This window comes from Pongo pygmaeus, chromosome 19 (assembly GCF_028885625.2).
Source record: "Pongo pygmaeus isolate AG05252 chromosome 19, NHGRI_mPonPyg2-v2.0_pri, whole genome shotgun sequence".
NCBI classification, from domain to species: domain Eukaryota; kingdom Metazoa; phylum Chordata; class Mammalia; order Primates; family Hominidae; genus Pongo; species Pongo pygmaeus.
Window position 1 is genome coordinate 76,749,584 of NC_072392.2, and position 25,049 is coordinate 76,774,632.

The window sequence follows — 25,049 nt, forward strand, 5'->3', positions numbered from 1 at the left end:
TTGTTGACATCTTGGTGAGACAAATTGTTTTTTAGTTAAAAAGACACAGAGGCCAGGCGTGGTGGCTCACGCCTGTAACCTCAGCACTTTGGGATGCCAAAGCGGGTGGATCACCTGAGGTCAGAGCTGAAGACCAGCCTGGCCAACATGGAGAAACCCCGTCTCTACTAAAAATACAAAAATTAGCTGGGCGTGGTGGCACATGCCTGTAATCCCAGCTAGTCAGGAGGCTGAGGCAGGAGAATCGCTTGAACCCAGGAGGTGGAGGTTGCTGTGAGCCAAGATGGTGACATTGCTCTCCAGCCTGGGCAACAAGAGCGAAACTCTGTCTCCAAAAAAAAAAAAAAAAAAAAGACAAAATATGGGATATTTTTTCTTATGTCATTTTTTACTACTATTAATATACACTTTTCTACCTTGAAAAATAAAATCTCTAAACTTTGAATTTAAACATTAGGGATGGTTACTTTGTGGTCAAAATTCCTTTATTAACAAAAGAGTTCATCTTTTGTTTACAAAACATTGACTATTTGATAGGTCATGGTTTAGGGAAACTGAAAGCTAAACTTTTACAATGAGAAATGAAGACCATACATATGCGTGGGAGAAAAATTTTTTTTGGCACCAATTATATTTTGTACCCACCTTTTGAAAAACTAAAGGGGACAGCTCGGTCTAGATCATTTCTTCCCTTTTTCTCTTGCTTCTAGACATTGTCTGGTCAATCAGAAGGTTGCACACAAGAGCTGTGGTTGTTCGCTCTGCAAAGAAAAAGGCCTGGGAACTTTGCTTTTTATTGATTTTATTTCTCCGAGAGTTTTCTTACAAAGTGAATTGACCTTGCACAATTAGCTTGATGTAATCTTAAGAAAATATATGAAGTATGTTTTAGAAAAAATCATGCTGTAACCAGCCATCTCATTTGGCAATCATTTTCCACAGCTCTTGCCCTTTTTGGGGTGGGGAGGTGGGGTTATTTTTACATGTGAATGATTACATCTGCGTACAAGAGATCCAAACTCACGTTGACCTCCCTCTGCAACACCAGCTGGTGTTGGGAGACAGAGCGCTGAGGCAGCCAGGGCTTCAGTCCCCCATGCTCTTTGGCCATCAGTCCTTAAGTGGCATCTCCAGAAGACCTGGCTGAGGTCTGGGCAGTCCACACACAAAAACCTAGCATTTCCTCCCACAATAACAGCATTTGTAGAACACACAGCAAGAGCTTAAATCCATCCCATGGAGGAAGAGGGATTTTCTTGTCCCCTTTTGCAGTCACAGGACACTGTCACTGGAGAACCTTCCACTCCAGGGTTCCACATCTCCAGGCCCTCACCCAGCAGCCCTCCTTATTATCTCCCCTCCCCTCCAGAATGCAGGGGACACTTTCCAGCCTCTACGTTGTTTTCAGTCCCTAGTTGTTCCGCCCAACAACTTGGCATCTGGAGAGGTTTTCAATCCAGAAATCGTGGATTTAAAAGGAGTAGCTGCTCCTTTTCTCTGGAGCACAGCCCAACAGCCCCTGCTGTATCCCTAAATTGATTTTGATTTTGAAGCAGCAGGTGCTGTCATGGGTTCATTCTTGCCCACCCAGTCAAGCCTGTGTGGACGGGCCTATATGGGGACACCGAAACCTGCATCGGGCTATTTTTCTGTCTTCTCTAGTCAGTGCTCAGAAGTGTCCCCACTTAGCCAACAAATTTGGAGACAGGGATGGGTTTCTGGCTTGCAGCAGCTGAGCTGCTGTCCTTGACTCTCCTCATTCTGATTTTTCTTGGGGTTTGGGGACAACTAAGGGGCCCCAAAGCCTCAGATGTGCAGCCTACAGAGGAAGGTGAGCAAGGGCATATGTCTCCGTCATTTCCTTCCTTTTGAAGCATTTACTTTCCGAGTCACCAGCTGGTTCCAAAGCTCCTCTCCCACCAGGCCAGGTGGTGTCCAGACCAGGAGGAGGCCTGGCTGACATAGAAGAACGGCAGTAGGAGGAGGCATGGGTGGCAGCCAAGAGACCCTGAGAAGCAGTATCTCTGAAGCTGTTTCCAGATTCATCCGGCCTGGTAGGATCTCTGTCTGATTCCATAAGAGTGTGGGAGCAAAGGCCCTAGGGAAGAGGCTGCTAAGAGGCTGGACAGAACTTCCTGGAAAATCCTAAGACTCCCAGGAATGCTGGGCAGTTTCATATCCAAGAGTCAGGGAAAGATGTGGAGAGGCTGCCCTGGCTGGGGAAGGAAGAGGGTGAAGGTGGGATTGGGGTGGGGGTAGTTGGGTGGGGGCTCAGTCCTTAGTCATTTTTCCTCCTTGCAGAATCTCACTCTGAACTTGGAGAGGCTGCGGAGTCCCCATCCTCAGGGTCTTGCCCATTGGGGGAGATGGGCTGACCTCCCTTCACACGCTTCCACTTCATCCTTCGGTTCTGGAACCACACTTTGACCTGGGGGAGGAAGCAAAGGAGCCTGGTCACTCCAGGGCCAGTGTGACCTCCTCCCCATGTCAATGCTTAGGCTAGCCAGGGTGTAACTCCAGGGACCCCAGCTTGAAACCATCACTTACCACTCCTTACTCCCTCAAAGGCCCCAGGAACTAAGACTGAAGAGAGGACATACCAATCTGCCCAGAGGTCTGTCTCGTGGCTTCGGATAAAGCCCCAGACAGGGAAACATGTTCTAAAAGCACTCTGCATCGGCCCCACCCCCTTCACATGCCCTGACCCGCCTGTGCCAGGTCCCCCTGCCCCCTACCTCCATTCCCCAAGGGTCTGGGAGCAGAGGTCATCAGCCTTATCCTTAGGCACATTTATAGAGCATTTTTTGGTTTAGATAGCTCTGATCAGCACATTTTCTCATCTGAGCTTGAGTATTACCTGCAGGATTATGATCCCATTTTACAGATGGAGACCCAGAGGTCCCAGGGCTAGGAAAAGTGATAGAGGCAGGATCTGAATCTAAGTCTTCTGATTCAATATCCAGCCCTCTGGCAGAGTGCTCTGTCAACTGAAATCTGCTATCAAATATTACTGTTATTATTACTATTATTCCGTATTAGAGCATGGGTGTGGGGGTGTGGGGTGGCTGAAGGGAAAGTCCAAAACAAAGGGCCAGGGAAGTTTTTCTCAAAGTGTGCCCAGGAACCAGCTGCATATCCAGATCACCTGGAGAACGTACTAGAAATACATATTCTCAGGCCCACTCATTATGGTAAAATCTCTCTCCAGACCTCCGGAATCCACATTTTGAACAAGTGCCTTGGGGGATTCCAACATATACTCAAGTTTGGGAATAGCCAGACCATAGGTCCCAAGCTAGCTGCATGTGAGGATAACCTAGGGGGCCTTTGAAAAATTCTGAGGCCTGTATCCCATCCCAGGCCAATTAAAATAATCCCTAGGGGTGGAGCCCAGACATCAGCACTATTAAAATCTCACCAGGGTCCGGGCACGGTGACTCACGCCTGTAATCCCAGCACTTTGGGAGGCCGAGGCAGGTGAATCACCTGAGGTCCGCAGTTTGAGACCATCCTGGCCAACATGGTGAAACCCCACCTCTACTAAAAAAAAGACAAAAATTAGCCGGGTGTGGTGGTGCATGCCAGTAGCCCAGCTACTTGGGAGGCTAAGGCAGGAGAATTGCTTGAACCCGGGAGGTGGAGGTTACAGTAAGATCGCGCCGCTGCACTCCAGCCTGGGTGACAGAGTGAGACTCTGTCTCAAAAAACAAAAAACAGAAAAACCCAAAACTCCCCAGGCTATTCTCAGGTATGGCCACAGTTGAAAACCGCTGGACTGGCTGGAGGAAGAAAAAGGAGAAGGTCCAGGGAGGGGTGGTGGGAAAGGAGGGAAGGGAGGGAGATGAGAGAGCAAAAAAGAGGAGGGGCCACCGGGGGCACACCTGGCGCTCAGAGAGGTCCAGGTTTACCGCGATCTCATATCTGCGGAGTCGAGTCAGGTAGTTATGATGGGCAAACTCTGCCTCCAGCTCTCGCAGCTGCTCCTTGGTGAAGGCCGTCCTCTCCTTGCGGGCTTTGCTGCTGCCCTCCGGCTTTCCTCTGTTCTCCTGGTTGTCTGGGGAGAGAGGACCCCAAACGGGAAGACATGGGCTGAAGGAGACTCCATTCCCTTTCTTTTGCCCTTGAGCAACTAGGCAGTCTTTCCCAGTCTCCCTTATTTTTACAGGATGCTGAGAAAAAAGCTACACTGTCCTTTTTATTCCTTCTGGTGTCTTACCAATATTAGAACTGGGAAGTTTTTTTATTTTTGGTTTCCAATCTCAGGTACCTGCCTCCCACCCTCCCCCCACCCCGAACTTTCTCTTATTCCCAAAGCACAAGAAGCTACTCTTGGCTGCTTAATGACCTCTACTCCCCAGCCCACCCCCCAGCATGACATTACTGGTGGCCATAAGCTTGAGGGGTGAGATGCTCTAAAACAAAGCCTCAAACTATGGTCCCCAGATCAGCAGCATCAGCATTACCTGAGAGCTTGTTAGGAATGCAAATCCTAGCCTCATTCCAGACCTACTAAGTCAGAAACTCTAGGGATGGCGTTCAGCAATCTATTTTTACAAACCCTCCAGATGCGTCTGGTGCACAGTCAAGTCCGCTGCTCTAAGACCTCACCACTCAAAGGAGTGCCTGGGTGCCAGCAGCATCAGCAGCACCAGGGAGCTGTTCAGACCTGAAGGATCTCAGGCCTGCCCCAGACCTACCTACCGAATCAGAATCTGCTCCAGAGGGCCAAGTCTGGAAAGCCATCTGGAGCCCTCTGAAGGAGGCTGCATGTTAGATTCAGTGGAGCTCAGTCATAACTGCCAACAGGGTCAGGGGACACACTCTGTGCCAGGTGCTGTACCTGACATATATTAGCCTCTTATTCCTCAATAGCCCAACCAAGTGATTCTAGTATTAGTCTCACTTTATGGACCAGAAAACGAACACAGAGAAGTTAAGCAAATTGTCCAAGTTTATTCAGCCAGGGAGTGTGGGAGACAAGAATTAAATTCAGGCGATTTGACACACACATACTGTTCAAATGAAAAATATGTAGGGGCCAGGCGCGGTGGCTCATGCCTGTAATCCCAGCACTTTGGGAGGCCAAGGCGGGCGGATCACGAGGTCAGGAGTTCGAGACCAGCCTGGCCAACATGGTGAAACCCCCCTCTCTACTAAAAATACAAAAAATTAGCTGGGCATGGTGGCATGCCCCTGTAATCCTAGCTATTTGGGAACTGAGGCAGGAGAATCGCTTGAACCCAGGAAGCGGAGGCTGCAGTGAGCCGAGATCACGCCATTGCACTCCAGCCTGGGCGACAGAGCAAGACTACGTCTTGAAAAAAAAAAATGTAGGAAGGGCTTACAAACGGTAAAGTCCTGAAAAATAAAAGGGGCTGAATGGTTATCTCTTGAGCAGACAGGTGGGAGGCAGCTCTACCTTCACTTTAATGAATGGAGGTAGTGGGTGGGGAGGAGGTGGGAAGAAGACCACACATCTACACAATTAACTCGCAATGCATGCCACGTGGCCAGGGAATGGCTGCAGGAGCCCGGGGCTCTAACATTTAAAAGTCGTTTGCTTCACTGATTATCTTTTTTTATTTATTTTTATTATTTATTTATTATTATTATTTTTTTTTGAGACGGAGTCTCGCTCTGTCGCCAAGGCTGGAGTGCAGTGGCGCGATCTCGGCTCACTGCAAGTTCCGCCTCCAGGGTTCACACCATTCTCCTGCCTCCGCCTCCCGAGTAGCTGGGACTACAGGCGCCCGCCACCACGCCCGGCAATTTTTTTTTGTATTTTCAGTAGAGACGGCGTTTCACTGTGTTAGGCAGGATGGTCTCGATCTCCTGACCTCGTGATGCGCCCGCCTTGGCCTCCCAAAGTGCTGGGATTACAGGTGTGAGCCACCGCGCCCGGCCCATTGTCCTCATTTTATAGACATGGAGACCGTGGCTCCGAGTGAGGTGCTTTACCGAAACCTGCGCCCCAACGTCCTGCTCCCTGAAAGACCCATCTCTGTCTTGCTGGCGAGGAGTGCTGGAAGGAGGGATCCTCTGTTTTCAGAGGCCGGGTCTAAGCTCCCTGGGGGACTGGGCTGGGGAATTCAGACCCGCTAGTGTAAGGCAGAGAAGCCGCCTATGCAGTCGGCTAAGCAGCCGCATTGGGAGTGGGTGGCGAGGCAGGAACCCCACATTAACCCGGCGATCCGCTTTGGAGTTTTGAGCCTAGCTGGTTCCCCCACCCAGCACCTCCCTCTATTGCTTTCCCCGTCCTCCGCCTCCGCGCCCCACTGCCTTGGGCTGGGCGGCTCTCGAGCAGGAGGCGCACGGTAAAGTGATTTGGGCGCCTGGCCTGGCCCACCTCGCGCTGCGCGTCCGCGGCCTCCGCCGGGGGATGGAAGGGGAGTGGGTGCCGCCGTTCCGGGAACTCGAGGAGGCGGGGGAGGGGCCTGATAGTCCCGGTGCCCGGGTCAGGGGTGTCGTGGCACCCTGGCCCGGGGGTCCGCGTCCGATCCGGGTTGGCCGCCCGCGGGGCGCGCCCGGGGAGCAGGGCAGGGGGCCGAGTTCCTAGCGCGGGCTGCTTGCCCGGCGGCCTCTGGCTCCAGGCCGGAGGAGGCAGGTCCAGACCCCTCCGGAAGCGGGAGCGTGGGCTGGAGGGAAGGACGCGCAGCCCCGGGCCGGGGTCCCCGAGAAGCCCTCCGGCCTTGGCCGCTGCCAGCGCCGCGCCCCCTCCTGGCAGCAGGCCGGGGAGGGTCGGTCACAAGCGGGTGACGGGCTTCCCGGAGCACAGCCCGGCCCACGGGCCCGGAGAGAGGCAGGAAACCCGGGCTTAGACGACGGGCGCGGTCGGGGACTGGTCGGGGACTGGTTTCCCAATCTCCTCCCGTCCCGAGGCTTAGTGTTTCCCAGCCCTTGCTTTCCACGGTTGCGGGGAGTGGATAGCCCAGAGGACTTGCGCAGAGGCTTGAATCCTGAATCTCCATGCTGGAGACCTTGAGGAAGTCACTTAGCCTCTCTGGGCGTCAGTCTCCTCATCAAGAAATTGAGGAAAACAATTTCACTTACCTCCTAGGGTTATTGGAAGACTGAACGAGTTAATATGTGTGGGCAAAATGCTATTAAAATCTAAAAGTGCCCAGGCACGGTGGCTCACGCCTGTAATCCCAGCACTTTGGGAAGCTGAGGCGGGCGGATCACCTGAGGTCGGGAGTTCGCGACCAGCCTGACTAACATGGAGAAACACCGTCTCTACTAAAAATACAAACAACAACAAAAAATTAGCTGGGCGTGGTGGCTCATGCCTGTAATCCCAGCTACTCGGGAGGCTGAGGCAGGAGAATCGCTTGAACCTGGGAGGCGGAGGTTGCAGTGAGCCGAGATTGCGCCATTGCTCTCCAGCCTGGGCAACAAGAGCAAAACTCGGTCTCAAAAAAAAAAAAAAAAAAAAAAAAAAATCTAAAAGTGCTGGACAAATAAATTCTCCAATTTTTCAGCTCCACGAGATGCCATTGAAGGGCTGGGATAGAAACAGCTGCACTTCTTGACGGTTTCTGTGTGTGCCCAGAGGCATCTGCAGCTTTAACCTCACCACACAGCAGCCTATGAGTGGATACTGTTCTTACCCCCTTTAGCACTCTTAACGTGGGTTTGTGTGATTATTTGATTAATAGCTGTCTCCCCAGGGAAACACTTTTTCTCACCCTAGCATCTAGCCATAGTTGCTTCTGTACCTGGCACAACTGCCCCCTACCCCACCCCCAACCAGTTCTGCATATAATTCTCCTAGAGAGAAGAGGAAAAATTACTTGCTAAGTGTTTGCTAAATAATCCTGTTATACAGAAGAGCCAGCCTCAGACAGACCCAGGAACTTGCCCAGTGTGCCTGGCAGCTTTTAGGTGACAGAAGGGAGATTTGAACCCAGATCCATCTGATTAGAGCCAAAGCTCTCCATATCTCCTGGCTGGCTGGCCCAGGTTGGGGCCTGGAGCTGGACCATGGCAGCTGGGCTTGTCACCCCTTCTAGAGGTCCTGGGGTCACCACCCTGTTTGCTACCCACATCTACCCTCCTCCAAGGCCTGCTTAGGTGTGCACAGGTGCCCCATAGTGTCCCCCCAAACAACTTCCCCCACCCCAGTTCTGCACATAGGGCAGCTGACTACTGCCAGCCAAGCTATGCCTCATCCCTGGCCACCTCTCCTCTCCTGTCTCTTATTGCCCTGATTTAGCCTCTGGGGCTCCAGTGCCGATTTCCAGCAGAGGAAACAGGAAGAAGAAGCCTGGGTTGGGAACTGATGGTCTCAGCTAACTCCCTGTGTGAACCTGGGGGCAATACCTACTAACGGTGGGTGGGATGGATATTGGCTCTGGGAGGGCGGTTGTCCCTTGTCAACTTCCCCGAGTGGGATCAACGTTCACCACTGTTGGAAATGATGAAGGGACCAGAAGTATGGGAAGCAAGCTATGAAAGCTGAAGTGGAAGTTACACTCTCTTTGTTCTGCAACAGTGTTACAAATTGCAACATATTCAGCAAGATGGAAACACTATGAGCACTTGCATGCCGTTTCTGGGAGCTGTTCGGTCACCCTGTTCATGGGCACAGTTCCTGTGCACCCTGCCACATGAAAGTAACTCATGCTGGGCTGGGTGCAGTGGCTCACGCCTGTAATCCCAGCACTTTGGGAGGCCAAGGTGGGCGGATCACAAGGTCAGGAGATTGAGACCATCCTGGCTAACATGGTGAAACCCCGTCTCTCCTGAAAATACAAAAAATTAGCCAGGCGTGGTGGCAAGCACTTGTAGTCCCAGCTACTGGGGAGGCTGAGGCAGGAGAATGGCATGAACCTGGGAGGCGGAGCTTGCAGTGAGCCAAGATGGTGCCACTGCACTCCAGCCTGGGCAACAGAGAAACACTCTGTCTCAAAAAAAAAAAAAAAAAAAGGAAAAAAAAAAAAGAAACTAACTCATGCTTCCCAGGATGGTCTGTTCCCAGGATAGTACAACTTTGTTAGGGAGCCTTTCTCTCCTCTGTGGGCCTCAGTTTCTCCATGTGTAGAAGTATGGGATTGGACTGGATTCTATTCCTGCCAGGGAGCTGGTGTCAGAGTTCCTTCCCAGCACATAAGCCTTGATGCCCTACACTCTCTACTCTCTCTTCTGTTGAGAACCCCTAGCCTTGATGAAGTCTGAGGCTCTTCCAGCTTCACGTATTCTTGTCTCAGCTCCTAGTTCCTCCCTTCAGTCAGATCTGAGGTCTTGCTGTGTGCTCTTTCCCAAAGCCCTCCCCAGCCTTCCCACGGCTCAATGATCAGGGCTCTGCTGGGCCATTTCTCTCCTCCTGCCTCGAGCTGTGTGGAGGGAAGTTATATATGCAGACGTGTCGGAGGACCTGTTGGTGAACCTGGGCCTTAGCACTCGTAGGTGAGTGAGGCACTGAGGAAGAGCTTTTGGACCTTGGGCAAGTCCTTTAGGTTCTTGGAGCTTCAATTTCCTCATTCGCAAAGCAAGAATAGCTACACCCGCTGTGCTGATCAGGCTGAGAAGTAACAGGAGCTGGATAGCGGGCGTTAACACCTAGCACAGTGCCTGGCATATCATTGAAGCTCTGTTCACAAGAACCATCAGAAAGAGTTCTATTGGAGATTATATCTGAGATGACTCATGGGCAGAGTTAGAGCACTATGCTCCTTAAGGCACCACGTCTCCAGACCTGTGTGAAAGGGTTATCTTTTAAATGTCTGGCCTTTCAGCTTTTTTTTTTCTTTTTTTTTGAGGCTGAGTCTCACTTTGGTCATCCAGGCTGGAGATTGGTCACTGCAATGGCGGGATCTCGGCTCACTGCAACCTCTGCCTCCTGGGTTCAAGCGATTCTCCTGCCTCAGCCTCTGGAGTAGCTGGGATTATGGGTGCCTGCCACCACACCAGGCTAATTTTTGTATTTTTAGTAGAGATGGGGTTTCACCACGTTGGCCAGGCTCGTCTCAAACTCCTGACCTCAGGTGATCCACCTGCCTCGGCCTCCCAAAGTGCTGAGATTACAGGCATGAGCCACTGCACCCGGCCTAGGCCACTATTGCTGCAGCCTTCAGAGTTCCACAATTCCAGGCACAACAACTAGATGTGTCACATGGCAATCCACATCACTCCTCCTGCGCTGCTTCTCTCTTGGCGGCCGCAGCTGCCTCTTCCAGGACTGCAGAGGGAGGATGCTGGCCCTTAGAGGGCTGCCTCTGTGGTTAGGGAGGAGCTGCCCCGCCCCAGCCCCTGCATAGCCCTCATCCTCCGCTGGAGCAGGGCTGTGAGGGACCAGTCAACTGCCCAGAGAAATGCAAATGGTGTGCGTGTGATTGCGGCTTCCACCATGAGCTTCCATGCCATCCAGGGCAAATTATTTCATATGTAACTGCCACATTTGGCAGGGCTTCCTAAAGTGAACAGACAGCTTTATCAGAGCTACAAGGAGGTTCAGACAGACCCATTTCTGTCTGAATATTTCTGGAGTTCTGTACTCTACAGTCCAACACTGAGGGCACCAATTTACATAAATTCCTATCCAAACCAGACAGGAGGCCAAATGCCTCACATTCAAATAGCACTTTGCAGTTGACAAGGGATTTCTTTCCTCCAAAGAGAACTTCTTTTAGGCTTTCACAGATACTACAGAATCATAGAAAATAGAGGTAGGAAGGACTTAGAGATGATCAATGTCACCTTTTCATTTTATAGGTGAGCCTAGAGAAGGTAAGGAACTCCTGTAAGGACACACAGCAAATTAGGGGCAGAATTGGGCCTAGAACCCAGATTTTCTTGATAGGAAGCTCTTTCCACCCTATTGGGCTGTCTCTTATTGTATCCTAATTATTCCATTAGGTAGGTAAGGTACACTTTAGCCCGTTGAACATATGAGCAATTAAGACCCAGAGACTAAATGACTTGCCCAAGGCCCCCGGGACCAGTCTAGGGCTATAGCCTCATGTCACACTGCCTTCAGGGGAGGATGAGTATGGAGGCTGTGCCTATCTTAGGGACATTGTCTGGGTCTGGGTTCAGATCTGTCTCCCTGGGACTCCCCAGAGAGGGAAAAAGAAGGGAATATGTGGAGCATGACATCAGTAGGTGAAACCTTGGCAAATCCTCTGAAAACGGTGCCTGTGGCTTCCTGCACTGTCACAGCATAGACACTTTGATGTCCTCCTAAGCTCTCCTACTTTCAACCTCAGAAGGAAGGGTCAAAGCCCATCGAAATAGACAAGACTGGGATGGAGCCAGCCCGAGACTGGTTGGATGTTCACATCCAGGATCTCCCTGGCTTCCTGGGGTTGGCCTGACTTTCTCACTGAGCCCTGCCCCACCCCAGTGTCCAGGCCCTTTTCCTCTCCTGTAGGGGCCTAAAGAGACATCGGCAGGGCTCCAGCCTCTCTGGGGCCGGGGAATTCAAGGGATGTTTCACGGGAGAGAGGCAGGTTCTTCTGGAATGAAAATGCATAATGCTGGCCGGGTGCGGTGGCTCACACCTGTAATCCCAGCACTTTGGGAGGCTGAGGCGGGTGGACCTCACAAGGTCAGGAGATCGAGACCATCCTGGCTAATACGGTGAAACCCCATCCCCACTAAAAATACAAAAAATTAGCCGGGTATGGTGGCGGGTGCCTGTAGTCCCAGCTACTCGGGAGGCTGAGGCAGGAGAACGGCATGAACCTGGGAGGCCGAGCTTGCAGTAAGCCCAGATCATGCCACTGCACTCCAGCCTGGGTGACAGAGCGAGACTTCGTCTCAAAAAAAAAGTCTGGTGCTATAGTCTTTGCTGAGAGTCCCAGGTGGGGTGGGTTGGTGAGGGGGAAGCGCAGCAGCTTTCAAGAGGGGATAGGGAGAGGCATGGGTAGTTCTGGGTTTTGTTTATAAGTTCCATATGTCACCCTCAGCTGTCACCAAAGGAAGTGTGGGCTTGAGACCCAGGCCCACTGCTCACACTGTTCCTCCACCTCTGCATGCAAGAAAAACAAGGGGGGAAAAAAAAAGAAAAGAAAAGGATGGGAGTGGGTCCTGGCCAAAGGCCAGGGAGCCAAACTGGGTGAGAAGCCCAAGTTATGGGCAGAGAGGGAGTTGGGGAAAAGGGCCAGCTCTGGAGATCTGCAGGGGCTGTGAGTCCTGTCTCTCAGGCAGAAAGGATTCTCTGCCTCTGAATTATCCCCCCTCCCTGGGCCCAAGTGCCCCTGATTTATTCAAGCCAGAGAAATAGGTGAGTGGGCAGGACTCCTGAGTCCCTAGCATGGGAGAGTGGCGGAGCAGAGCTGAGGCGACCCCTGGGCTGACCTTCTTACAGCTCACGGGCTCAGTGGACTTTTCCCTCTTCGATGTTGGTCGGGATCCTGCTGCTTCAGCAGAAATGGACTTTCTCCAGAGCTTCCGACTGTACCTGATCGGGGCCTGAGTAGGCCCAGGCGTGGGATTTGTGCTGGAGCCTCTGAGTTCAGATGGTGGCCAAAGCCTGAGTCCTGCTTTGGGCTCTGAGCTTTCTTTGCTTGTCAGAAGAGGAGGTCAGGAGCTCTAATCAGGAGGCCGGGGATGCCCAGAGGGATATTGGCTGAGTGTGGAGTTGCTGTCTCCCCTCCCACGCTGGCCACTCTGGACCATAAAACTTCTTCCTCACTAGGGGTTCTGGACATGGACTCGGGACAAGAGGGGCTGCTGCAGCTGTGCACCCGTCAAACCACACTCCACCCAGCACTGCCACAACCGTAGGCCAGTAGCACCGTCAGAGTCAGGCAGGCCCGGCTGACGGCAGGGGGGAAAGACTCCAGCAGAGCTCAGGACACTCTGGCCTGTTTTTGAACGTGGGAAACCTGATGCAGCCAGCCAGCATCAGGGGAGGACTTTAAAGAGAAAGGGGTGCTCATATGCAGATTTGGGAAAACTGGACCCAGGGGTTACCAAGTGTTGGCTGTGGACTCTGCATCTCTGATATCATTTAGTCCCACAGCTACCCACCTTATGAAGTAGGTACTGTTATCCTCATTCCTCAGAAGAAACTGGGACTCGGGAAGGGTTAGGACTCACCCACGTCCACACAGCCAGGAAGTTGTGGATCAGGGACCTGAACCAGGGCTACCTGGTTAATGCACTTGACCTTAGTCTCTGACCACCCTTCTCCTATTACTGTATCGTGGCCCAGCAAGGGGGTGAGCATGAGCATGAGGTCACTTGTATGGGACTTGGCATCACTCTGGCAACCCAGGTGACACTTATTGGGGTTGTTTATTTATTTCATTCTCATCTCTACTATTGCCTTTTTTTTTTTTTTTTTTTGAGACAGAGTCTCGCTCTGTCGCCCAGGCTGGAGTGCAGTGGCGTGATCTCGGCTCACTGCAAGCTCTGCCTCCCAGGTTCATGCCATTTTCCTGCCTCAGCCTCCCAAGTAGCTGGGACTACTGGCACCCGCCACCACGCCTGGCTAATTTTTTTATATTTTTAGTAGAGATGGCATTTCACCGTGTTAGCCAGGATGGTCTCGATCTCCTGACCTCGTGATCCGCCAGCCTCAGCCTCCCAAAGTGCTGGGATTACAGATGTGAGCCACCGTGCCCAGCCTACCATTGCCTTTTTTTTTTGAGACGGAATCTCACTGTGTCTCCCCAGCTGGAGTGCAGTGGCACGATCTTGGCTCACAGCAACCTCTACCTCCCTGGTTCAAGCGATTTTCCTGCCTCAGCCTCCTGAGTAGCTGGGACTACAGGCGTGAGCCAACACGCCCAGCTAATTTTTGTATTTTTAGTAGAGACAGGTTTCATCATGTTGGTCAGGCTGGTCTCAAACTCCTGACCTCAAGTGATCCACCCACCTCGGCCTCCCAAATAGCTGGGATTACAGGCATGAGCCACTGCGCCCAGCCCATGCCTCTTTTCTCCTTTCCTCTGTCAAACAGCTCCCTTCTTTAGAGATGCACTCCTAAAACTGCCTCCACTTTTTTTCTTTCTTTTTTTTTTTTTTTTTTTGAGACAGAGTCTGGCTCTGTCGCCCAGGCTGGAGTGCAATGGCATGATCCCAGCTCACTGCAACCTCCACCTCCCAGGTTCAAGCGATTCTCCTGCCTCAGCCTCCTGAGTAGCTGGGACTACAGGTGCATGCCACCACGCCCAGCTAATTTTTGTATTTTTAGTAGAAATGGGGTTTCACCATTTTGGTCAGGATGGTTTTGATCTCTTGAGCTCATGATCCGCTAACCTCGGCCTCCCAAAGTGCTGGGATTACAGGTGTGAGCCACCGCACCCAGCCAACTGCCTCCACTTTTTATGTCTGTACTTGGTGTAAGTAAGATAGGAATTCAGGGATCTGCTTGTGGCTAGAAACAACTTCCTGTCTCAGTGGAAAAGCTCTACCAGCCAACAGGACCCTGAGCTAGGAAAACTCTGGGGTCGGGCACACATCTGAGGTGCTGCTTTCACTAAAGGGGTTTTCAACTGAAGGGTCTGTGCCACAGTTTGAACCTTGTCCCTTGTTCCTGTCCCCGTACAGTCCCTGTACAAGGGCAGAATTGTGCTTCCCTTCCCAATTCCTATGTTGAAGCCCTAACCCCAGTACCTTAGAGTGTGTCTATTTGGACATAGGGCCTTTAAAGAGGGGATTAAGTTAAAATGAGGCTGTTAGGGTGGGTCCCAATCCAATCTGCCTGATGTGCTTATAAGAAGGGGAGATTAGGGGCTCATGCCTGTAATTCCAGCACTTTGGGAGGCCAAGGCGGGCGGATCACCTGAGGTCAGGAGTTCGAGACCAGCCTGGCCAACATGGTAAAACCCCTCTCTACTAAAAATACAAAAATTAGCCAGGCGTGGTGGCACATGCCTGTAATCCCAGCTACTTGGGAGGCTGAGGCAAGAGAATCGCTTGAACCTGGGAGGCAGAGATTGCAGTGAGCCGTGATCACGCCATTGCACTCTAGCCGGAGCGACAGCAAGACTCCGTCTCAAAAAAAAGAAAAAGGAAAAATTAAAAATATGGCCAGGTGTAGTGGTTCACACCTGTAATCCTAGCAGTTTGGAAGGCCGAGGCAGGAGGATTGTTTGAGGCCAAGAGTTCAAGACCAATCTGGTCAACATAGCGAGACCCCTGTCTCTATTTTTTATTCTAATAATAAATAATTTTTTTGAAAAATTAAAAATATAATTACTACATGATGTAGCAATTTCCCTTTGAGGTATACACTCAAAAGAATTGAAAATACACTCTCCAGCCAGGCGCAGTGACTCACACCTGTAATCCCAGCACTTTGGGAGGCTGAGGCCAGCGGATCACGAGGTCAGGAGATTGAGACCATCCTGGCTAACACGCTGAAACCCCATCTCTACTAAAAATACAAAAAATTAGCTGGACGTGGTGGCGGGTGCCTGTAGTCCCAGCTACTCAGGAGGCTGAGGTAGGAGAATGGCATGAACCCGGGAGGCAGAGCTTGCAGTGAGCTGAGATTGCGCCACTGCACTCTAGCCTGGGTGACAGAGTGAGACCCTGTCTCAAAAAAAAGAAAAAAGAAAAAGAAAATACACTCTCCAGGAGGTATTTGCACACTCATGTTCATTGCAGCATTATTCAAAATTGCCAAGAGATGGAAGCAACCTTAATGTTCATCAACAGATGAATGGATAAATTTGGTGGCCGGGCACGGTGGCTCATGCCTGTAATCCCAGCACTTTGGGAGGCTGAGGCGGGCAGATCATGAGGTCAAGAGATTGAGACTATCCTGGCCAACATGGTGAAACCCCGTCTCTACTAAAAATACAAAAATTAGCTGGGCGTGGTGGCATGTGCCTGTAGTCCCAGCTACTCAGGAGGCTGAGGCAGGAGAATCACTTGAACACGGGAGGCGGAGGTTGCAGTGAGCTGAGATCACGCCACTGCATTCCAGCCTGGCAGCAGAGTGAGACTCCATCTCAAAAAAAAAAAAAAAAAAAAAAAGAAAGAAAGAAACTTGGTATATCCATACAATGGAATGTTATTGTCTTCAGAAAGAAGGAGGCCAGGCATGGTGGCTCACACCTATAATTCCAGCACTTTGGGAGGCCAAGGTGGGAGGACTGCTAGAAGCCCTGAGTTCAACACCTGCCTGGGCAGCGTAGAAAGACGCTGTCTTTCTAAAAAAAAAAAGAAGAAAATCCTGTCACTTGCTACAACCTGGTTGAAATATTGCATGATTTCACTTATGTAAGGTATCTAAAATAGTCAGATGCTTAGAAAGAGAAAGTAGAATGGTGATTGCTAGAGGGTGGGGGAAGGGAAAAAGTGGTGTTGTTTAATGGAGATAGAGTTTCGGTTTTGCAAGATTAAAAGTTCTAGAAATCGATTGCACAACTACTGTACTGTATCACTTAAAAACTGTTAAGACAGTAACTTTTATGTTATGTGTATTTGACCCCAATTTTTAAAAAAGGAGATTTCAAATATAAGATGTCCCAGGTAAGAAACCTCAGAAGAGTTCCTTTATGAAACAACTGCAAGCTAAAGTGAGAAAAATCAACACAGATTCTAGCAGATACTAGACTTTAAAATTTCTTAACTGTAGCTTTCTTTGATACTATGTTATATACAAATGTAGCTATAAATTTTTGAAAAAGAAGGACAAAAATATTCTTGGAAGGGGTTGTTTTTGAGCTGGGTGGTTTTTAAGTAGGACTTCAACAGGCAGAAGTATGGGGAAGGGGAGGGTGCTCTAGGCAAGGAGAAACCACCAGAGCACAGTCAGAGAGGGGGAAGAAAATGCAGGATGTGTTTGCAAGGTCAGTCCCCTGGTGTGGCTTCGTGGCAGGGGTAGTGGAGGGGACCTGGGGTGGGGAGGTGGCCTGTAAAGGGGCATCAGGAGGGAAAAGAGGAGAGAGAGGCCTGTTTGTGGAGTTTTATACCTTAGGCAAATTTGTGGTTGGGCAGGGGAAGGCAGAGAGCAGGTCTTGCAAAGAGAAATTGGGGCAGGACCGCTCTGGGAACACACGTGTTGGAGCTGAAGAAGGATGAGACAAATCACGTCTGATTAAAGGCACGTCTCAGCAGAGTGAGGACGTGAGAGCAGGAGGGAGCAGTGCTGAGTTCTAGCACCATGGCTTTCCCAGGCGGGCGATCGGATTCACCTGTAGCCACTCTAATCACACGCAACCTTCCCTTGAACCCCATCAGGAAACCACCGCAAAATCCCTCATTCCCATAAATTAAAGACAACCACAGTAGCAAGGACAGTTTGGGGGAAAACAACAGCGGCCTCACAGCTGTCCCTGCCAGCAGGGGTCTTTAATCCCCATTGGCCTGGGGCTGGGAGTGGTTTGGGTAAGATAACACCGTGCTGGTCTCCAGGGTGGGGAAGTGCCAAAGGCCAGGAACCCTGCTTTCTTGCTTTCTTTCTCTCCCTTTCTTTCTTTCTTTCTTTCTTCCTTCCTTCCTTCCTTCCTTCCTTCCTTCCTTCCTTCCTTCCTTCCTTTTCTTCCTTTCTTTCTTTCTTTCTTTCTTTCTTTTCTTTCTTCCTTTCCTTTCTTTCTTCCTTTCCTTTCTTTCTTTCTTTCCCTTCCTTCCTTCCTTTCCTTCTTTGTTTCTTTTCTTTCTCTTTCTTTTTCTTTCTCTCCTTCCTTTCTTCCTTTCTCTCTCTTTCTCTTTCTTTCTTTTTTTTCTTTTTTGATGGAGTCCCACTCTGCTACCCAGGCTGAATGAAGTGTAGTGGTGTGATCTCTGCTCACTGCAACCTCCACCTCCCGAGTTCAAGAAGCTATTCTCCTGCCTCAGCCTCCCAAGTAGCTGGGATTACAGGTGCCTGCCACCACACATGGCTAATTTTTTTTTTTTTTTTTTTTTTTGTATTTTTAGTAGAGATAGGGTTTCACCATGTTGGCCAGGCCGGTCTTGAACTCCTGGCCTCAGGTGATCTGCCTGGATCAGCCTCCCAAAGTGCTGGGATTATAGGCATGAGCCACTGCGCCCGGACAACCCTTGCTTTCTTGATAATTTCTTTGAGTAGATCAGCTCCAGATTTCACTGGGAGTGAGCGGGGAGCAGTTGAAGGAGATGGCAGAGGAGGAAGGGAGAGCAGAGAACGTTCCTCTTGCGACAAACTTTCCATTTCTGGAGGCTTCTCAGCCACTCAATATGGGGTGCATTTGCCAGGCCCAACTCACCCCATAACCTCTCCAGCAGGTCTCTGAGCTCCATGCTCCTGATGACAACTGGACCAAAATGATTGCCAGAAGTTCCCTAGACTCAGGAATTTCTGAGACAGCATAATTGAAATATTCTATTCCACCATCCCCATAAATATAGAAATATTTGTCAGACCTTATATTCTGAAGGCTGGTTCAGGAAATATGGGCCTAATACCATTCACAGCTGCTATTTATTGAACTCTTACTATGTGCCAGGCACAGAGTTAATCTCATAGATCACTGCATCTAACCTTCACAGAGAGACTTTCTATGGAAGGTGCTACTGCTATATTCCGATTTTACAGCTAGGGAAACAAAGGCTGGAAGAAGTTAAGAACTTTTCCAAAGTCATGCAGCCAAAAGTTGCCATGCTGACACTGCAGCCTGTCTGTCTGGCTGGGAGGAACTATGGAAAACACGTTTCTGATCAGTGCTGGTTAACCTTCCGGGGACCACTCAGCCTGGACTTGGGGAGGCCCAAATGCAAGGGCATGCCCAACCCCTCTGTAGTCAAGATCAATAATATTTTAAGGCAGGCCGGGCACGGTGGCTCATGCCAGCATTTTGAGAGGCCGAGGCGGGCTGATCATGAGGTCAGGAGTTTGAGACCATCCTGACCAACGTGGCGAAACCCCGACTCTACTAAAAATACAAAAATTAGCCGGGAGAGGTGGTGTGCGCCTATAATCCCAGCTACTCCGGAGGCTGAGACAGGAGAATTGCTTGAACCCAAGAGGCAGAGGTTGCAGTGAACTGAGACTGTGCCACTGCACTACAGCATGGGCGTTAGAGTGAGACTCCATCTCAAAAAAAAAAAAAAAAAGAATATTTTAAGGCAATATTTTTTAAAATCAAAAATAAAGCAAAAAATTTATAATGAACAAAATATCACAATTTTGGAGAGAGGATTCAATTATAGACTCAGGATTGGCAGGGTTGGGTGGGGGGCTGTCTGTGGGTTTGCCTTTTCTGAGCTGAATTCCAGATTCCTGGAGTAGGTCATGAGCCTTGCGTCGCTTTCCCCCTTCTTTGGGCTCTTACAAAGCTGATCTTTCTTGCCTCCTCCCTCCCCTTCAGTTAAATTCCAAAGGAGGACGCAAGCCTCAGGGCAATAAAGATTTCCATGCTGAACAGCGAGTTTGTCTGGAATCACAGGGGGACGAGTGAGAGTCAGCTCGCTGGGCCCTGCCTCATCTGCTGCTGGTGCTCCTGAAGGGACCCTTAGGGAAGCTCAGGGCTCCTGCGGATGGGAACTTCCCTCCACCAAAGTCTGACCCTGAAGCATGCAGGCCGTTCAGCAGAGGGTGTCCCTGTACTCCTGGGTGGCCAGCTGCTTAGTGTGAATGCTCTCTCTGCATTGCAGGGCCATCGGCCACTCGCCAAAAAGAGAGCTGGTACATTTGGATTTTGCTGAGACTCAGAATGCTGGAAGATTCCGCCTGAGCCCAGCAGGCTCTTGGCTTTGCTATCCCTTCCCAATGCCCTTGGCTCTCAGTTCCCTGGAAAGTGGCAGAGAGGAAGGAGCCACAGTGCTGGGTGCCGCCACCAAGGGGAAAGCTCTTCAACCGGGTTCAGAGCCAAGTCGCTGAGAGTTGCTTCTCATCCTTAGCACATTTCCTACCAGGGGTAGGATGAGTTAATTTTCGGGATGGGGATCTAACTGGCTGGCGGTTTAAAGGGCCCTTCTATTTAGCAGCCGCGAGGGCTGTTAGGGTTCCTATCACCCATTGAAGAAGGGGCTTCTTCAAGCAGACAGACCAAATATCATTTCAAAATGAGGACTGCATTTGAAATCTCTGAAGGGGGTGATATCGGGGGCCTGAAGCCTGGGGTTTGAGCTTACTTCTAGGGTGACCAATTCTCTTGTTTGCCTGGGACTGTGGGGTTTCCCACGACAGGATTTTCAGTGCTAAAACTGGAAAAGTCCTGGGCAAATGGAGATGAGATGCTCACTCTAGTTTGACCCCATTCTTTCTGTGTTCTCACCAACTTTCAGTCTTTCATTTTGCAGATGGAGAGAATCAAGGTACTAATAAAACCTGCTGTCCCCATCTCCCAAACCCGTGGGACTCAAAAGAGCTGACGTCGGTATTCCATGGCACCTTAAGCCTCCCCATCAGGGCACATCCCACTGCTGACACACCTCTGCAGGCCTCTTCTTCCTCTCAGTTTGAGCTTTTTTGGGTGAGACCCCTTTATTCATCTCAGAGCATTCCTGGGCTTGGCTAAGAGCAGAAACTCGGGAAAGCGGTGCTTATAAAGCAAAGCACAAAGCATTCCCACCTGTTGGTTGGTGTCCTTCTTTTCTGTCCTGCCCTGGTTAGCCCCATGGGAAGGTCCTCTACAGGCTCCGACAGACAGGTGTGCCCCTGAGGGCGGCTGTCAGGAGGAAAACAGGGCAGCGCGGGCAGGAGGCTTGGTCACTGCTTTGTTCTGAATGAGGCCGGGACAAGGAACCAGACAAAAGGTGGACAGGCAGAGTGAGCAACCAGGGAGGGCCTGGTGGGGAGGTGAGGAAGTAGCAGGTCCCCACCCGGGGAAGAGAAGGGCTTTAGCTGGAATCTTAACAAATAGGCCAACCTCATCCTCCAGCCTCTGGGACTCCAGCACGGACTCCCTTGGCTGCCTGCCTCCCTGACTCTCTCAGAGGCTGCCCATCCCTTGCAGCTCCTTGCAGGGCTGCCTTCCCAGGGGGTCAGCCAGATCTCATCATGCTGAGTTGTCTGTCCCCTTGGCCTGGACGTGGCCCAGCTCCACAGGGTGATACCTGGTGGGCAGTCTGCCCCAAACCTCAGCCCTCTATCACCCCCTCACCCCTTGATTCTCCCATCCAAGCCGCAGGCCTGCTTCTCTGCCTCTAGGCTCCTGGACACATAGGGCCTTGGCTTTGGGTGGCCACCCAGGGTCCCAGCTTCAGTCTTAGCTCTCAGAGCCTTAACCTCAGCTGACTTCCATGGTAAGCGAGCCCTATGGCTCTAGGACCACTTGGGGCTGGCCAAAGCATGGTGGGGAGGAGCATGACTCAATGGCAGCCTGATTCAGGAAAGCCCCTCACCAGCCCTCACCAGTCTGCACCCACAGGATCCATTTCACGTGTCCTCCAAATCCTGGCTGATCTTGTTTCATTCTCTTGCTGGGACACCCTTCCTGGGGCCCAGGAGTGCTGGGACACAGACATGGTCCCCATCACCAGAGAATCCTAGAACTCTCAGTGGAAGAAACCCCAAAGGTAACTGGTCCAGTCTCCTGCATTTGGATAGGCTAGACAGAAATTCATGCTCAGAGCACCTAGGCACAGAGAGGGTGAGTAACTTCCCCAAGGTCACACAGTAAAGGAATGATCAGCTGCTCCTGAGCCACCTACCTGAACTCTCCTTTCTCCGCCTGGATGATTTCTTCTCTGTCTCATTGGCAGTGCTCCCGAGCACCCCGCAGTCCTCACCTGGGCCTCCTGTGGTGTCCACCAGGCCCAGGCTGCTGGTCCTCATTTCCTTGGAACCCCCTGCCGGGCCTGAGTTGGGCCTGCGCCGGGCCTCTGAGACAGGGAAGTGCCAGTTGGGGGACTGTGGGAAAGCGGGGTGCTGCTCAGTGAAGATGCGCTCCTCCTGGGGCAGGCTGTGTGGGGTGGCCGCCAGGCAGGAGGCTGAGAAGTCAGGGTACGCTGCCGTCGCTGTCGCCGGGAAGTCTGCTTTCTGGTGGAAGGAGAACGGGGTGGGCGGGTAGTGGGGTAGCCCTGAGGCCCCATTGCCTTCCGAGTGGGGGTTTCGAAGGCAGCCCCAGACAGGGGCTGGGGGCTGGAGGCTCCTCATGCAGCTGCTGGCCGCGGGATCCATCTGCTGTCTGCTGCACGCCTCAGTCCTTTCAAATATTTGATTCTTTATACTTTTTATGTTCAAATTTTTAAAAATGCAAAAGAAAAAAAATTAAATAGGAGGGAAAAATGTTCAACAGAAAATTTACCCCAGGAACCAAAAAAAAAAAACCCAAAACTAAAGTCTCTCCTTAAAGTACACACACATGTGGCCAGCTACTCCTATGTGTGTGCACACACCTATGTCGGGCTTGCTCCTGCCCCTCCAATGCACCAGCCTACCTACTGGGATCCCCTGTATGTGTATTTGTCGCCAATGACACTAAACATTTTCACTGTCCCAACCCAGACGCACCAGCTGACGGGGAGCTCGTCCTGGAGCCCAGAGCAAATGCCTGCAGAGGGCTGGACCAGGGCTGCTGGGACACACTTTTAAATCCTGCGGTGGGGAGAGAGTGACAAATTTCTGAAGTGAAATGTGAGAGAGGAGAGGGAGGGGTTAACCCACACACACAAGATCCCCTCCAACCAAAACCCTAGCAGGCAACTATTAATCATCAGAAACCTTATATGCACATCTAATGGGATTTGCAGATGGAGACTTTTAAAGAAACATTGTCTGTATTTTTTTTGAAGGAAAGAGAGCAGCACACACACACACACACACACACACACACACACACACACACACACCGTCTTTAATGTGCCTCCTGTAACACTATGAAGTTATTTTTATTGCACTGTTAACAAAATTCCCCAAGTCTTGGATTTAGAAAAAGCCTTAAGTCAGATCCAGAATCCATCAAATGCCAAATTCCAGGGAGTGAAATGAGGAATAAGAGCAAGAGACAAGCTTGGTGATTGCATTTGATTTAAAGGCCCTTCTACTGCTGCCTGCGAAAAAGGAAGGTGGATTAAAAGAAATCTTTTTTGCAAGTCTCAGCGGCCCAGTATGGTCTGTGGTATAAAGAAAGGCACACTCTAGAAAAAAAGAATTTCTCTCTGCCCAGAGTGACATTCTCACTTTCTCAGTAACTTAAAAAAACAATCAGATTCTTCCTTCCGCTCTTTAACCTCCAACTTACATGCCAATTAGCCACACTCTTCTCTAGAGAGGTTCAAGTCATTTTTCTTCACAGCAATGGCAAGGCTCTTAAATAAGTTCCTTGAAGTTTCTTCGGGTCTCCTCCCACCTGCTCCCTGCCCCCTTCACCTCCACCCACCTGCTTCCCTTTCTCATCCCCCAGAGGCGGAGGTTTCCGAGGAATTTGGGGTAGGGAAATAGGAATCAATAGGAATCAGGGGCTCCTCATTCCCCAAAGCAGCCTCTTTGGCAAGCAGGCACGTGGGTCTCCGGGCTGGTGCACATCACAGGGCAGCCAGCCCAAGTGCCATCTCGATGCCCAATCAGTCTTCCTCATGGCTGCGCCCTGCTGGTCTCTCAGAGGGTTAATGCAATTTCTTGGAGGACGACATTCCTAACACCCAGGGGCCAGAACTCCTTCCCTACTGGTTATTGCCATGGCCCAGAGCAGCAGGATGGGGGCAGAAACAGGCATGGACCTTAACGGCAGCGTCTCTGCTGGCTGCTTCCAAAGACTGCCAGGGTTCCCTGAGGAGGGGCCCCTAGGTCTTAGCTCTGCTGCCTGGAGGTGGGGCCCTGGGGGGTGGGTGCAGGAGAAGCTCCTAGGAAGAGCGGAAGGGCACCCAGGGATGTGGAATGAAGCAACGACTTGCCTTTAATCCAGAAACTCCAGTCAGATACACATCCTGGGAGCAGGAACAGCTGTAAAAGATGGGGAGGGGTGCACATATGAAAAGATGTGCCCTCTTCTGGAACAAGCGGTCAGAGTGTTGTAGACCAGTAGAGTGGATGGGGTCATAGCTGCCAACCAGACTCATCTCTGCTTTGCCCAGGGCTTAGCTGTGGCACACACAATTCTCTGAGCCTCACAACTTTCCTAGGATGGATAAGTAAGAATTATGTCTCCAATTTGCAGATGACAAAACTGAGGCTCAGATGGATGACTGGGCTGCCCAGACTCACACAGCTAAGAAATGGTGGAATCAGCACTTGGCCTCAGGTGTCCTGCTGTTCAGTTTGTAGCAGGCCAGATGCAGAGGAAGAGACATGGGGTTTGAGGTTAGACGGGTCTGAGTTCAAGCCCCAGGTCTGCCACTTCCTGGCTGTGTGCCCTGGGACAAATCACCTTATCTCTCTGAACTTCTTTTTTTTTTTTTTTTCTTTTTGAGACAGAGTCTCGCTCTATCGCCCAGGCTGGAGTGCAGTGGCGTGATCTCAGCTCACTGCAAGCTCTGCCTCCCAGGCTCATGCCATTTTCTTGCCTCAGCCTCCCGAGTAGCTGGGACTACAGGCACCTGCCACCACGCCTGGCTAATTTTTTGTATTTTTCAGTAGAGACGGGGTTTCACCGTGTTAGCCAGGATGGTCTCAATCTCCTGACCTCGTGATCCGCTCACCTCGGCCTCCCAAAGTGCTGGGATTACAGGCGTGAGCCACCGTGCCCGGCCATCTCTCTGAACTTCTGTTTCCTCATCTGAGATGACAGTCAGAGTGGGATCTGTGTAAGGCACTTTGCACCTTACACATTTTTACCCCCATGGATTCCCACAAAAGCCTTCTGAGGCAACAGTCATTCTCATCAGCTCCATTTCTCTCTCTCTCTCTCTTTTTTTTTTTTTATCAGCTCCGTTTTTCAGCAGAAGACTCCGATGCACAGAGAGACTGTGTGACCCACAGGAGGCCACACAGCAGAGAAGCGGAGGACCCAGGATTCAAATAGAGGCAGCCCAGCCCACAGACATTTGCAAATCTTCAATGAAATCCTTTACGCAGGCCAGGTGCGGTGGCTCAGACCTATAATCCCAGCACTTTGGGAGGCCGAGGTGGGCAGATCATTTGAGGTCAGGAGTTCAAGACCAGCCTGGCCAACGTGGTGAAACCCCGTCTCTAATAGAAATACAAAAATTAGGCCGGGCGTGGTGGCTCACGCCTGTAATCCCAGCACTTTGGGAGGCCGAGGCGGGCAGATCATGCGGTCAAGAGATCGAGACCATTCTGGCTAACA

At 51.0% G+C, this 25,049-nt stretch overlaps 1 protein-coding gene across 3 annotated transcripts; it reads right to left on the bottom strand.

Annotated features, from left to right (window-relative positions):
* Positions 1 to 601: 601 nt before the first annotated feature.
* MEOX1 (mesenchyme homeobox 1) lies at positions 602 to 22,395 on the bottom strand. Of its 3 annotated transcripts, XM_063655667.1 has the most exons (4): positions 22,316 to 22,376; positions 21,514 to 21,841; positions 3,882 to 4,054; positions 605 to 2,428 (listed from the first exon to the last, which is right to left on the bottom strand). In XM_063655667.1, exons 2-4 carry the CDS (start codon positions 21,635 to 21,637, stop codon positions 2,306 to 2,308), a joined length of 420 nt encoding a protein of 139 aa, XP_063511737.1. In that variant the 5' UTR covers positions 21,638 to 21,841; positions 22,316 to 22,376; the 3' UTR covers positions 605 to 2,305. The 3 variants fall into 3 exon arrangements, with proteins under 3 accessions (XP_054313750.2, XP_054313749.2, XP_063511737.1); XM_054457774.2 differs by having other exon boundaries at positions 604 to 2,428; positions 21,514 to 22,395; XM_054457775.2 differs by lacking the exon at positions 3,882 to 4,054 and having other exon boundaries at positions 602 to 2,428; positions 21,514 to 22,395.
* Between the last annotated feature and the right edge of the window lie 2,654 nt (positions 22,396 to 25,049).